The following is a 15,261-nucleotide window of genomic DNA, read 5'->3' as shown; positions in this document are numbered from 1 at the left end:
CTCTCCTGGAGCACATACTAAATCCACTAATATCCTGCAACATTTGCATATAAACTCACCTCTGGATTATACTCTCTAAATGACCTGAAAGCAGAAGTTCAACCAACATCTTTGTGACATCTTTTACATTAAGACAAATACATTTGGTACCCAGACATCTCAAGAAATTCAGGACAGTCCTGAATTATGAGCAGTTGTCCTGTTTGCCCCCAAAATTGGATGAAACCTGCAGTAAAATTAAGGTGCTAAATTAATATATTACTTCCAGCATTTACAAAGATAAGACATTACTAATAAGATTTTGGCAATATTATATTATCTCTATCATATAACGTGGTAATGTCAGCTATCAGGCATTCAGTTGCAATCAGTGATGTCAACACTTTAATCATACACACCAGACGAGGACTGAAAACCTGTGTCACCTCACTAATGGTTAAAACTATAAACCATAAACCTGCATACTGTGTGTGTGTGTGTGTGTGTTTGTGGGTTGTACATATATATTTTCTTTTTCTTGTGCATGGACCTTGCGTTTACATGCGTATTGTCCAAAAAACACACTTAAAGCATAAATAAACACTTAACACCTGTGTGATACACCTGAAATGCGAGCCTGCATAGCTGTAAAGATAAAAATTTGAGCGCATCTGTTGCATGAGATGTGCGAGTATAAAAAATATGTCTGATGAAGGTTGTCAGCAAAACGGCATTGTAAAGTTACATATTACTTTTAGATGTCAGTAATTAGTAATATGTAATGTATCACATTTTGACAACATACTGCATACTGATTGTGGCGGTGCTGCAGACGAGCACTGCTCCGGCTCTCCGTTGGCTGCATCAGAGACTGCAGAATGTCCCTTTAAACTGTAGTCTGTAGCTGACGTGAATTATGGCTCTTGTAGTTGTTTTAGCTGTGTACACAGCGCTGCAGGCAGGCAGGCAGCCACAGAGAAGGAGTGATCCGACACTACTGGGAACCACACCGATGAAATAGAATGATTTTTACGTGACGAATAACAGTACGACACAATGCTGCATATAATACAGTCATTGTGTTTCTTTTCCCTGATGACAGACAGCTGAGTTTGTGAACAAAATCGTTCATTTTAGTGTTGAGTTCTCGTGTCGTACAGTTCATTCACACTCGCTGTATTCCGAACTGCCTTCTACTTACTACTGACAAACGCAGTTTGCAGTGTATACTACATGCATGTATTGTACTACTATTTTTCATAGGATGCAGTATGAAACTGATCATCTTCAGTCTGCTGGGCAGGATTAGCCAGTTTCTGGTTTTTTTTTTGGAAAGTGGAGAACTTGACTGATGGTATCTTTGTACGGATTAATGCTCAGGCTGGTTTGGTCATATTGCAAATATTTTCCAACTTGCCAATAGCTGCATAATTTTAATAAAGTACGTCAAAACTTATGTAATGTTAAAAAATAACACCTGCAGATGCTTATGGAGCAGCTCTACTCCAAAAACGTTGGAGCACTTTTTTTGATTCATCATTAATTTTCGTAAAACTGCCAACATTCAAAATCTACACAGCTGATTTCTTACCTTAAAACTTAAAAAAGGAGTGAATTTAGTGATGGAATAACACACAAATCGTAAAAATCTTCCTGTTGGCTTGGCTCTGGTTACTGTAATCACTCCCTCGCTTTGCACTGTGGGATACAGTAGGCGAGGTAGACTGGTCCAATGCATACTGGAGATTTTCGCTGAATCAGTACAACATGCTTTTTTAAATTTTGTCGGGGGGGACAACACTAGAAAAACACTAACAAGAAACATGGCTTGACAATGACAACATGGATAGTGGTGTGGCTAATGACAAAGACAATACAAGAAACACTTTCTAGGGCTGTGACATGGCTAAAGACAAAGACACACTAACATGGACAATGACATGGCAAGAAACACACTTACATGGGCAGTGGCATGGTTAGGGAACATAGACAACACTAAGGACGCTGGACAAACATTTACAAGAACGCAGCAAAGACAACAAAGACAACACCAAGAAAAACTCACATGAAACGTGACACGAACATGAACAAAGACAAACCAAAGAAAAACACTGACATGAAAAGAGGCATGGACATGAAGATAACACAAGGAACACACTGACATAAAACATGGCGTAGGGCAATGGCAAAGTTTCAAAGGACAACAAGGGTAACGCAGACAACACTAAATGATACTGGACAAACACTTACATGAAACATGGCACGGCAAGGAAACATAAACAAAGACAAGACTGGAAAACACTTACATGAACATGGCCTGGACATGAACAAAGACAACACAAAGGAATAAGCTAACAGGCATATGGCTAAGACAAGGGTTTTTCGGGCAATGGCAGGTAACGTAGACAACGACCTGACAAAGACTGGGGGGAAGACATGGACTTAAATACACAAGGGAGGACAACTAATATCACACAGGTGAAAATGATCAAACAATCACAAGGGCAGGAAAACACAGGAAGTAAATCAAACAAAGAAACATAACTTGAACCTTCAAAATAAAACAGGACGTGACAAAAACAGACTATGACAACACACAAGGGGAATCTTCAACATAAATCAGACGTGGCAAGCACAGCTCATGAAAGATTTAAACCTGTATTCATTGATTTTTTTGGTCCCTTTGGAGCAGCACAACAAGTTTTAAACACAACAATGAATATAATACCACCTTACAGAGTAATGACAAGCAGGCAGTTGCCATCCAGCAAACATGGAGCAACATTAGCATTTATATGGAGTCAGAGACCAAAACAGAGCTTGAAGGAGACTGTATATGAACTTACGGTCATCAGGCTGTCAGAAACACAGCTTGTGAAGAATGTGCCTCTTTAGCTGCTAAATGCTCCATCGTGTTAACCAACGAGTCCCTTACTTTGTCTGCTGTTTGGTGCTGGACACTGGCACATGGTGGGTTTTGTAGCATCTGGGAACAGCACTGATGAGAACGGTGAGGATGAAGAGTGGGCCAAAAGATGCTAAATGCACCAGAAAGCTCAGGGAACGGCTGTGGAAAACAGCCACCCACTGATCAGTGTATTCTAAAATGAGACAACAGTTTTCTACAGTGAGCCACGACTATCTCCACTTTACCTCATGCTCTGGTGGAACAACCTTCCCCATAAAGCAGCAGACAAAAGCTCTTTTAGCAAAAGACAGATTATTGTATTGATACTCAGATACTCTTTTAGTCCAGGGGGAAATGGAGTCATTGGGATTCTTCATCGCAGCTGTAGGAGGTGTTATATTGGATTTGGTGTGTTTGTTTTCGTCTGTGTATATTAACTCTCAGTGCTCGTGTAACTGAGTTCCTAAGTTCATTCTACTGCCACAGGTTCAGCTACATGTGTGTCACACCTGCCCTGAAGGTGGTATGTGTGTCAGATTATGGCAACATGTTTTCCTTTTAGACGAGAAGTGTCTGATGAGAGGTGTTTCAATGATCAATGATGTGTGTGTGTGTCTGTCTGTCTGTCCACTATGGAAGTAATTAGTGGCTATAAAGGTTTGAATCTCATGAACAGCTGCATACTTAATCACTGTTGGATTCTTAATGTCAAAAAATCCATAAAGCACTGACTAATTTTACCCGATTTACCCGAGTTTCTGAATTTCTGCGCTCTGAGTTCCCCTTTCAGAGACACTCATGTTCAAGATGTAAAATTCAGACCTGCACATGCAGAATGTCAAGCAGAAGCGATTGTTTTAGTCACTGGGGCGGTCAAGGGGTGACCAGAGGGGGCACGGCCACCCTGATACAATCTCCCAAACCTCGCAGGCACAACAGCATAATAGAAATACCTAAATCCAGTCATGGATTTTGGTTTTGTATAATTTGCTTCCACAAAAAAAGAAAGGAACATAATTATATCAACTGTGAATTTGCACTTGCAGTTGTTTTCCAAACTGATCTGGGTAATGCTGAATCAGAAACATAATTACTGTCATTATAACATGCTACTCTCCATTTTGCAGGTAATGAGCCAGCGCCTCTTGGCACGGTGGAGAGCTACAACCCGGTGAAGCGCCGCTGGGAGTACGTCGCACCCATGCCCACGGCACGCTGCTCCTCTGCCCTGCTGCAGACAACCAGCATGCTCTTTGTCATTGGCGGAGTCGCCCAGGGACCCAGTGATGCTGTGGAAGCCCTGTGCTTACCAGAAACAGTGTGACACGTGCACACACACACACCAACACACTTACGGGAATAAATGCAAACCGGCATTGATATTCTGTTCATGTAGGTATGTGCATCAACACAGACAAAAAAATGGATCCACAGATCACACTTAGATACTTTTCTACCTTTACGTCCAACTGGATTCCTCCCGAACACGGGGAAGAAACTCTTTTTCACATTTAACAAGCATTTGAACATGGGGGCAGCAAAGACAGCCTGTGTGTGACAGAGCTGGACAAAGATAAAGGACATTAAATCCGACTGCTGACGGCTTTTCTACATCGGGGAAATCAGAGGAAGACAAAAAAAAAAGAGCAAAAAAAACAAAAGCAGACACACACAGTGTCTGAAGAAACAACACGCCTTTGAACTGTTGAGCATTTTTCAGAATAAAAGCAGGGTACTTTTCTGGATATTAAAGGAACATAGGGCCATATCTGTATCTCTCGCGGCAGCGTCGCTCTCCCCTGCTGCTGCGTCAGCAAGCTCGGACGCTTTTCTATGACCTTAGAAACGACAGCTGAGTTTTAGACGGTGACGTGCTGGGAGTGTGAATGTCTGTTTCGGTTCTCCTCTTTTTATTGCAGTGTTGTGTATGTGTGAAAGTTAGCGCTGCTAGCAACCGCTACCGCCGTGTCAACAACAGTGGCCCTTAACGTGCGTTCACACTGCAAGCAACTCGAGCAACTGCGAGTCAGAGGTCCATCCATTCTCAGCGACAGTGAAACGCTGGCCGATGTTGACCACAGTCACTGTGTTTCCTTTATTTCTAGTGGCAGAAGAGTTGACTGTGGTTCAACACCTTGCTTTGCGACACATCTGTCCGCCTCTGCTGCAACATTAGCACCACAGCGATCAATCACCAAGCCCAAACAATCCTTTACGTTGTAGCACAGGGATGCAGTTGCTCGTGGAGTGAATGCAAAGTTACTCGTACCTGCTGCACTGAAGCATCCAGACAGACAAATGATAATCTGAACATCAACTTCCTGACATATTACGTTCTCCTTGAGTTTTCTGATTGAAAGCCGTGTGCATTGTATTCTTTACCTCAACTTGATGTCGGCCAGATGATGGATAGATAGGAAGAGTATCTTAAGGTAATGATACCTGGGCAACTTTTTGAAGTAACTTTGTAACTCTAGGTTTTTGCATGGTTTTAGAAGGATGAGAATGTTAAAAATAGCACAAAATCATGCAGTATGTACACATTTGAGTTTCATTTTCAGGATTGTGATTATAGTAGTTCAGCACTTCCCAGGAATATATAATTTTCTGCACAGTAGTCAAAAGGATCGGACTGTAGTGCAGTCAGGCTACCATGATCATAGGAGCTTTTCTACTTGCGTAAACAGAGGTGCTGTTATTGTGTATTTATAGGAATTCTCCACCAAAATCTGTCTTGAGCATACAATAGTCAGTGGCTTAAGAGCTGTGCTTAGCTCGCAGAGCAAAACATATCAAAGTGTCCAAAGAAGCTTCTTATTCAATCCTGCTGCTTATTCAATTTTTCCACCACTGGTCTGTATGTTCAGTATATCCCAAACAATCAATATGATCATATCAAGATGTAGTGTACTTAGCAGTAGTGTTGGAAGAGTTAGTTGACAAATCTGATCCATTACTCATTCAATAGGATATTATATTACTTTACTAATTATTCACCAGTACTTGCGTTGTACAAGCATTGTTTGCATTAAGTTACTCAGCCCAGCTCCATCAACAGTGCCTTTAAACAACCTCCACACCCACATGTCACATCACATGTAGAAACACATGTAATGTTTTGGCAAAAAACTACCCACCTTCTAACACATTCAGCTCCTGCGCTGAGCTAACGTGTTCCATAGCAGTCTGTCCACATGAGACTAAACTGACGTCAGCTTTCCATCAAACTCTGAGTTAGTTCAAAGTAAAAGGGCCGTCCTCGCCAAGAATGACAACTGTAACAGTAACGATAACCGTGTGAGACCTCTCACCGATAAATGATAACGTTCAAACCAAACAACAGCTGTGTCATCCACTGATGACCTGCTCCTGCTGTGTGTCGTGCAGAGAAACTAAAAGAAAACCAGAAGAGATGGGTTTGTGAAATTGGTTTAATAAGTTGTATACCACCGTAGCCAAGTGTCCTCATTTCGATTCATAATAATATCAACACTTACCATTGATGGGTGAGCCCCGTTGCACCCCAGATGTCCTTCATCTGGATAATGTTGTTGCAAAGGCTGTTTTATCAAATGGGTGTATTTTTTTTGAGGCCTCAATGACGAGTCTCTGCAGCGTCATCGGCCGTGTTGAACATGGCTCCTTGTAAGTTTGGGTGGATCTCAGCGTTGACGTCGTTCATTAAATTGCAATAAAAATGATCCGAACGGTATTGTTTGCCACTGTCATTGCTGTTATAGTGCTGACTCCGCCATCCACCTGAGTTAGAACGATTTTTAAAACGACATGTTTTGTCATTGTCGTTCTTGGTGTGGACGGCCCTTACAGTAACTGGGATAAGTAACTATCTAACTACTGCTCAACACTGCTAGCCTTGTTATGTAAAAACTGTATGTGCGACATACTGAATACACAGATCCATGCTTTGATTTGTTCGGGATGTGTAGACACAACATAACTGCTGCTGACTACATCTGCTCCAAAACCTTCAGAGCTGCATTCATTCCTACAGTGCAAACACTGTAACTGATGGGCTGTGCAGTCGATACTAAAAAGACAGACTTCTGGAGGAGGTTTATTTTGGTTTTGTTTGGGCTGAGGTGAGGCGTTGCGTAGAAGAGATGATGGAGGGAGCTAGACTGCAGAATGTCTTGTGACAGACTCAGTGACCTGTGGATAGCAGACGAGGTCGGGCAGGAAATAAAGGAATTACCCAGTGCAGTGTGTACCATTTGGCATGCGGCCTATGTTGGTCTTCCTATCCTGCCACATTGGTAGCATTTTTGAATGTGCACTTGAAGAAGAGTCAGTCATCAGTCCAGCCATTCAGAGTTAATATGATGTAACTCTAAAAAAACAGCTGAAAAAATGATGGGCTCCAACAGTTTATTGAGATAATACAGTAAAGATTGAAGAAGACTGGCTCTATTCAGCGTGTGAAAGCCATTTTCCATTTAATGTAGCTGATGCACTTAGTTGCACTTTTACTAAAATTTGCATTGCTGGTCTGCCAGCTTCCTGGAGAATACAGGTAATGATAATAGCCATGATAAAATTTGAGGATTCTTTCAGTTTTTTATTTGATAACCAGGTGATTTACGGCAGGGTGTGCCACAGCAAGATGAATGGGAGCGAGACTCCCAGTTGGAAAGCTGGTGTGAATCGTCAGATATGATCAGAGAATTCACAGATAATGGTCTACTTTACTACTCTAGCACACAGAGCTGAGGTGCACTGCTGCACCCTTTTTGCACAGTGCATCATTTAGAGACAACATTCTTGGCTTCAAACTACTTTAAATAACTGAGTGAAGTAACGTTGCATGAGAAATAGCATGAAATTAACCACTATATCTCCCAATACAGGGATTTCTATTTATAGAGACTCACACACATTCATACACACAAAGAGGGGAAAGAGAAGAAGGTGGTGGATAAGTTGTAGACACAGATAAGAGCTATACAAGAAGAGAGAGCTAGCTCTGGTCCCCAAAATCAGCATTTTTTCTTACAAAGACCCAAACGAAAACACTCTTTTCACCATCTTGCTGTCCTATGTCATTGTCTTTCTAGTCTGCACCCTGGCAGACCTCGTCAACAGAGTCAGACGTCTATTGCTGTGAGAGAGCGCTGAAGCTGCTGGAGCTCAGATGAGATGCCAGCTGACAGTTGGTTATTTCTGGGGCTGCTTTGTGTGCACCTAATTGAGTGTGTTAGGTACAAGCCACACACTCGTATCGTATGCGCGCATACCCGCACACACTGAGCCGAGCACGGATCTGCAAGCCTGGATGCATGCCTGCAAGAATGCAGTCAGTCTCAGTCACTCAGTCACATAGTTTAATCTGCCGGCAATTACAAAAGCTTGGCGAGAACACAGACATCACTTTGTCAATGAACAGCTCTGCTGTGACCCTCGACTCAAGGGATCCTCAACTACATTTTTCTACAGGCCAGAATTCTTCTCAGCACACACTGTGCGACCAGACTATCAAAACAATTTCTATATGTATATATATGTAATAATAACAAAATAAAAATCCATTTCAGCCTAATTAGCCAATTATTGTTGCATATTTCACTTTGTTGCAAAATTATTGTTACTATTAGCCTGTATCAGTGTGAACATGGAAAATTCATAATGGTAACTACATACTTAAGTAGAAAATGCTCTCAGACCATCAGGGGCAGTCAGTGCTCAGTACAGAACCCACAGTTCAGCTACCAATCGATTGATGCCTCTTGCATCTAACAGACAGTTTACCCAGAGATTCCACCAGCTGTGTGGCTGATATACGACTGGTAGTCCGCACAGGGTGTTTTATTTTGAAAAATGCCCAGATTCTCTATGCCGCTCCTGTGACTTCCTGCCTGGCTCCTCCTGCTCTGTGCAGCTTGACGCAGCTTCTGTCAAAAAGGGATTACGTATTCTTTGAAACGTGCTGCAGCGCTTCGGATGGATCACAAGTATTGTTAGCAGTGGCCGTGATCATCTGCATCGCAGCTGGAAGGCGACATAGCTGTGCTCAGTGATCACTCTGGAGTTACCACCTGTAGTCCAGCCAGTGTGCTGCTGTCAGCTCCAGGGAAGGGCCAGCCTGGGCAGTTTGATGGTGGGTCCATGGGGTTGAATAATATGATTCTGTGGAAGAGGTGAACTAAGAATTATGGCGAGCTAATTGACGATCACTTTCAGGATGGACTGGTGATTAATGTTAGATATCCACATTTTCTGAATTCATTAATATTCTGCGGACCGGATGAGGCCCACAGGATGCCAGCTCATGATCACTGCTGTCTCAACTTATTAGCCCACACTACAGTCAGCTGCAGCTTGTGAGTGTTTGTGTGTGTGTGAGCGTGGATAAGGTTAAGAAAAATGGGCAATGTATTTGCATCTACCTTACTAAAGTTTTAAAGTTAGAGCACAAAAAGTTCTAATTGGCCCTGTTTGCGGTTTGTGGTGGTCTGCCGATGCCTCTTTAATGGGGCCACAGGGGATTTTTTGTGCCTCGATTAGAATTGGAATCAAGGCTGAATTTGCCACCCAGGATATTAAAGCTGCATTAGCTATGAGCACAACACTGACACATCACCTTAAGTTGATCTGGTGAACTTGTTAGCAAACACTTATTTTACATAATCAGCAGACCAGGGCCACTTTGGCAGTTATTAGGAGTCATGTTTCTGGCCACCTAATGAATGTGAGTCCAGTATTTGTGCTCTTTTAGCTCTGTGGTCTCCACCAACTCCTGAGGAAATATCTGACCCTTTAGCTGCTCCATATGTTCACTAGCTAACCTTGTCTCTCTGCTGATTGGTGCTGGTCAGGTGATCGTATAAGTGGGTTTGAGGACAAATGGGAGCTGTGAGACTGAACCGAAATAGAGAAATAAAACCAAAACAATGAGCTGAAAGACGCTAAAATCCACTATGAGCAAACCATATCACATTTCAAATTTCATCTGACCGATTGTTAGAATAGAATATTTATTTGTGCAGCTTTAAAACTGCAGTAGGCAACAATTGAACAATACAAAGCCCTCCTCCTGTCTCTCGCTGCTGCCTTGTATCACTCTGCTTAGTTGATATGAGCACTGTGGCATCGGCCATAACGAGCCCAGAGCTCTGCATGGAGCCGGGAAGTGTGTTAGCAGTGTATTGGAAATTTATCACAAGGGGATTTTCTGCAGGAATTCCTGCCACTGAATCAAGCTTTTACTTTTTACTGTCTCCAGCATTGTGGCAGTGCTAAGAAGAGCCGGTAGGACAGCCCTCTCTCCGAAATGTCCTCCTGTCACAGGCGAGATGTTCTGAAGCTTGGAAACAGAGCCAAGAGGAGCCTATTTGAATTTCAATGTGCTGAAAGGATTTTCTGCCCAATGACGCCTAAAACAAACTGCCTACCACACATTTAGTTGCTTTTTTTGCCACCTGACTGTACAACAAGCTGAAAATACAACAGCTGACATATAAGTTGTTGCATGTGTTAGCAAAAAGTTGCGTGTTTACCCAGCAGACACAGAGCAACATTAGCAGTCTGTGGGAGTTGTGTTTAAAAACAGAATTTGCAGGCTGTACAACCAAAACAATGAGCTAAAGGAGGCTGGAAAGCGTAGAGCCACATAGTCTGGTTTCGCCTCTCCGGGTTGTTCACTACAGGTGATGCCTTTCACATGACACATAGTTGTGACTGCTTGTGGGCGCATGTCAGTATGATTGCTGGTGTGCTTGTGTGTGTGTGTGTGTGGGTGCATGTGTGTCTGTTTTTTTTTGGACACCAAGACACACTCATCGCCTGTTATTGTGTGAGCTGTCTGGAGGATGTACAATGTCTCCATTGCAGTGTTTTTGGCTCATCGATACAGTCTGCACGACACACTGCAGACCCCAAGGAATTCTGGGACCTAACCAAAGCCAGCTCTCTCTTCTGGCTCTCTGGTTTGTCTGTTTTTTTGGGTTTTTTTTTTTTTTTCGCTTTTGTCTCTCACTCCCACTGACCCTGTCAGCATCAGGTTGTTTTTAGATATACTTCGTGAATTTAGATTTTTTTTTCATTCAATAGAAAAGATGCTTCATAAATCATCTTTTTTGGCTCTTTTCTGGCTCCGGATGTGATGTATGTGTCAGGTTGTTTACTCATTGCAGTGAAATCCCTCTGCAGCTTCTGACAGCAGGTAGAGAAACAGAACAAAAGAGAAGGATGCTTCAGTACAGGTAGCATTTAATTACATGCTGCACATTTTTAGTAGGCCATGAGCTGATGATGCACAATTGCATATAAATGTGTATGTAAATGTGTTCCTACAGGACGAGTTGAAAGCCAAAACGAATTGTGGACCCGTTCCCATGACAAGAGCATTAATATGGTTTTAATTAGCATGAGTTTCTAGGTGACGTTTTTCAAACTGTGTCTGAAAAATCTGCAGAACCTGAGGCGCAGGGCAATTTTACAAGCAATAAATGCCCTTAAATCATTACACAGGTTTTAAATAGCCCACAGTACAGAGCAATGTTGACTGGCAACAAAATGCACAAGTACAACTTTCATTTTCAGACATTTTTATTATGTGGTGCAAACAAACGAGACTTGCATTGCCCCAAAAAGTTGCCTTGCGTATCATTACCTCTCAAACATTTGTATATACAGTATGTACCCTCTTGTCCAAGACGCATTCAGGGCCTTGTTTTAGTATAGGCACACTGTGCATGGCAGGTTCTGTGCCTTGATTCATAAAAATAAGGCCCACAGACTCAGGTTCTGACAAAACAATGGGGGTGGATTCAGCGCTGTGCAAAGATGGGGGTGGAAGATGCTGAATTTACTGTTTTCAGTTTTATGAATCCGATGCATTACTGTGTCTTATTTTTGACAATGAAAAGCCTCTCAACTCTTTTTTCCTTTTTTTGCGGGCGAACTTGAACACAGTTTCCCGGGCAACTGGGAACAGTGTCATCACCCGCAGGTAGCATAAATGTTTTCCTCTGACATCATTAAACTATGTGTTAGTGTTGTTTTTGTTTCTTATTTAGGCCTGTAGTTATATATACATATATATCAAACACCCCCTGATTATTATTGATTAGGTAATCGGCATTAAATGAAATGTTTTTTTTGTTTTTTGGTTATTCTGTTCATTATTTTGTCCTCTGGTTGTTTGTGTTGTGGATTGAGGTTGTGAGGTGACAGATTGTGTTGTGCTGTTGTCCAGCTTGGAGCTGGGTTCCCCAAACTGTTTGTCTCTAGTCATGTGTACTTGCAAAGCTTTGCTTGGGCTCATGTTTCAGCAAATATTTTTTTAATAGAAGTATAAACATAAATTTGATTATTTTCATTATGTGGTAAGATGAGATGTATAGGAACAGTCTGTATAACACTGGAAATGAGGATATATGTAGTAATGCTATCTAATATATGGTTCTTAAGTGCAGATGTCTACAAATGGTTATATTTAAGAATGACAAGAATGGCAACAGAGATGTATTTGGAGCAAACAAGCTGGCATATTTTATTTATAGTTCAGTATTTGAGTGGTTTATTCTCAACCCAAATGGCCATCAGTTCCAAAATAAAAAAAAAAGAAAAAAACAACAACAACACAGAATAATTATTTTTGGATTCTGTGGCTGAACCAAGATGCCATGCAGCTTGGGAACCACCGGCCTTCAATGCAGTCAAACATTTTAATTGCTGAGTGTTAAAGTGAAACTAGTTTGTACAGACATTTTGGGAAACACACACCCAGAATCCCTCTCCTGTTCTACTCTGTCTCTCTGGCTGTACTGTGCTGTTTCCTACAGTGATTGACATGGTAGGCGCCTGGTAAACTGCTTTGTGGTCTCAGTGGATCAGTATCGCCATGTGCTCTGTATGTGCAAATGTGATTTGGGAGGTTTACTGAACTAAATGAAATGTACTGCAGGTGATAAAGATAGAAACCTGAACACGAGGAAGGGAGGACTCACTCAGATGGCGTGTGTGGGGAGGTGTAAGGCAGTGTGTGTGAAACACTACAAATTTAAATATAACCTTGTTTGTGTTCTAATGCTTTACAGTTTGTATTTTATCCCTGTAGCAAGTGTGTAAACATTTAGTGTTAGAAACACATCCAAACCCCTTTCAGTCGACAGACTCACCCACACACAGAAACTTCAGCCACTTCAGACTATGCACTTACAGTAAATGAAGCCCTCACACCCTTAACAGCACTGAGGACAGAAATATTCATACATGCCGTGTGTGCAGTACATCCATATATTCAACTTAACTAGAATTAACAGAAAAATAAACACAACATTAATATATGTTTGGGTTTTACACAAGGATTGATATTGTTCATTACAATTAGATCATCAGATAAAATTCTGGTTCAGCACACTCTAGATGAATGACGCTCAGAGTCGCTTTGCAGCAATACTGTTAGAACGCTCATTTCCAAATATATAAAGGGGCACATCACCAATTTTCTTATTAGGAGCACTGCTAAGCTGGTGACACCAGCTGTATCATGTCCTCGGTGGCTGAGGATGGCGCTTTCTACCCTGCTGATGTCATCATGACCTGCGGTTGAGAAATGAAATGTGTAACCAGCTGGGGGCATTGGGATAGATTAGCTGTGAGCATTTACCAAGCAAAGAAAATCTATTGAAAGAACTGTAACTGTAGGATCTAGCGTTGTTGACCTCAGCCCATTTTACAGACAAAAAAGGGTCCAGTTTTGACCCCTCTTTGTATAATAGTATGTTTTTGGAGCGCCCCTTTAAACTGCATCATGAAAATGTGAGTTGTGGTCAGATCTGACCGCAGGTTCAAACTCGAAACCATGAGCTGCTCAATCAGCACTCACGTGCGTTATATTTAAATAAAAAGCGTTTTATACAACTATAAAATTTTAGCATAAAATGACACCATTATAGAAATTAGAGCTGCAACAACTAGTCGATCAATCGATCAGTCAATCAAGAGAAAATGAATCTATTTTCATAATCGATTAATCGCCTCAGTCGTTTTTCAAGCAAAAGTGTTGAACATTTTTTGGTTCCAGCCTCTGTATGAATTTGTTGCTTTTCTTTGTCATTTATGATGGCAAATGAAGAGTCTTTGGTTTTTGGACTGTTGGTTGGACAAAAAAGACCATTTGAAGACGCACTTTGAGTTTTGGGAACAGCTTTTTGACACTTTATCGACTAAACGAGGAATCGATTAATCTTGAAAATAGTCAGAAGATCCGCTGATCTGTTTCTAATACAAACCTACAACTCCACATTCACAACCACCTCCTCTGAAACATGGAGTTATGACGTGGACAGGGCTGTTTAAAGACATGTATATTTCCTGACAAATGAGATATGATTATCCTTTAAGAAGAGGTACTACCCATGTTCATGCAATAACTACGGAGCTAGAGCCTAGCCTAGCCTAGAGCTTAGCTTAGCATAAAGATGGGAAACAGGAGGAAACACCTAGCCTCGCTCTCTCTGAAGGTCAAAAATACACACCTAAAGGAAAGCTTATTAAATCTATTATCACTTTGTATCTTGATCTTGTATCTTGTTTATTCATACACCAACAGAAGTGCAAAAAGCACAATTTGTGGTTGCCTGGAAACCTCAGTGTCGCTACAACATTGTGGGGAGTCACCCACGTGTCATTGGCTGTGATATATTTAACTTCCCCTAAAATGTCAAACTCTTGCATAAATCCGCACATGCGTTTTGTGGATCTGCTTATTTTGACCGGGGTCATACTGCAGGTGGCCCTAAAGGATACAGGATGTCATCACATACAAGCAGAAACCGAGGCAACCGTGAAACTAGGGCACGAGGTTCATAGACATCGTTTCCCCCCAGCTGGCTGCTGAAGGGTTAAGCATCACTCAGCAGCAGACCGTAGAGGTAGCAGGTTGTGTTGTTGATCGAGCTAATGTGAGCTGCTTATTCTGCGCCACAGATGCACCAAGTTATTCTAACACAATTCAGGCGATTTGATAATCCCTCGGAGAACAAACCGGATTAGGCTACCGCTTGTTTACAGGAGAAGTGCTTACTTTTCATACTCCCTCACACAGACAAATAGAGTGAAACAAGGGGGGACATGCCGGCGTTACGTTTGTTATTATAATTCTTATTATAATAATAATAGCAATCATAATAATGTTTGTTGTGGTTGTTGTAATAGATTAATGTGACGCTGCAGTGTGTTCTTGAACTGTTGGTTGGCTTGAGAAAAAAGAACAAAACGTGTATTAGGATGTGTTAAAGAGTCAAGGGAAGGCGAGACTGAAGTCGCTTTGGGGTGGTAGGATGTCCTCCCCTCGCCAAAGCCTGCCAGGCCCGTTGCACCAGGCTACCAATGATGCAGTCAATGGGTTTTCA

The 15,261-nt window shown here is 41.8% G+C and overlaps 1 protein-coding gene across 1 annotated transcript in view; it reads left to right on the top strand.

Annotated features, from left to right (window-relative positions):
- Positions 1-4,211, top strand: part of LOC121613266 (kelch domain-containing protein 8B-like) — a 124,467-nt gene extending 120,256 nt beyond the window's left edge. The window contains exon 5 of the mRNA XM_041946594.1: positions 4,015-4,211. Within this exon, the coding sequence (XP_041802528.1) occupies positions 4,015-4,211 (197 nt within the window). The remainder of the gene's footprint in view (positions 1-4,014) is intronic.
- The last annotated feature ends 11,050 nt before the right edge of the window (positions 4,212-15,261 follow it).

Source organism: Chelmon rostratus, chromosome 10, assembly GCF_017976325.1.
Source record: "Chelmon rostratus isolate fCheRos1 chromosome 10, fCheRos1.pri, whole genome shotgun sequence".
NCBI classification, from domain to species: Eukaryota; Metazoa; Chordata; class Actinopteri; order Chaetodontiformes; family Chaetodontidae; genus Chelmon; species Chelmon rostratus.
This window is presented reverse-complemented; position numbering and strand designations above follow the sequence as displayed.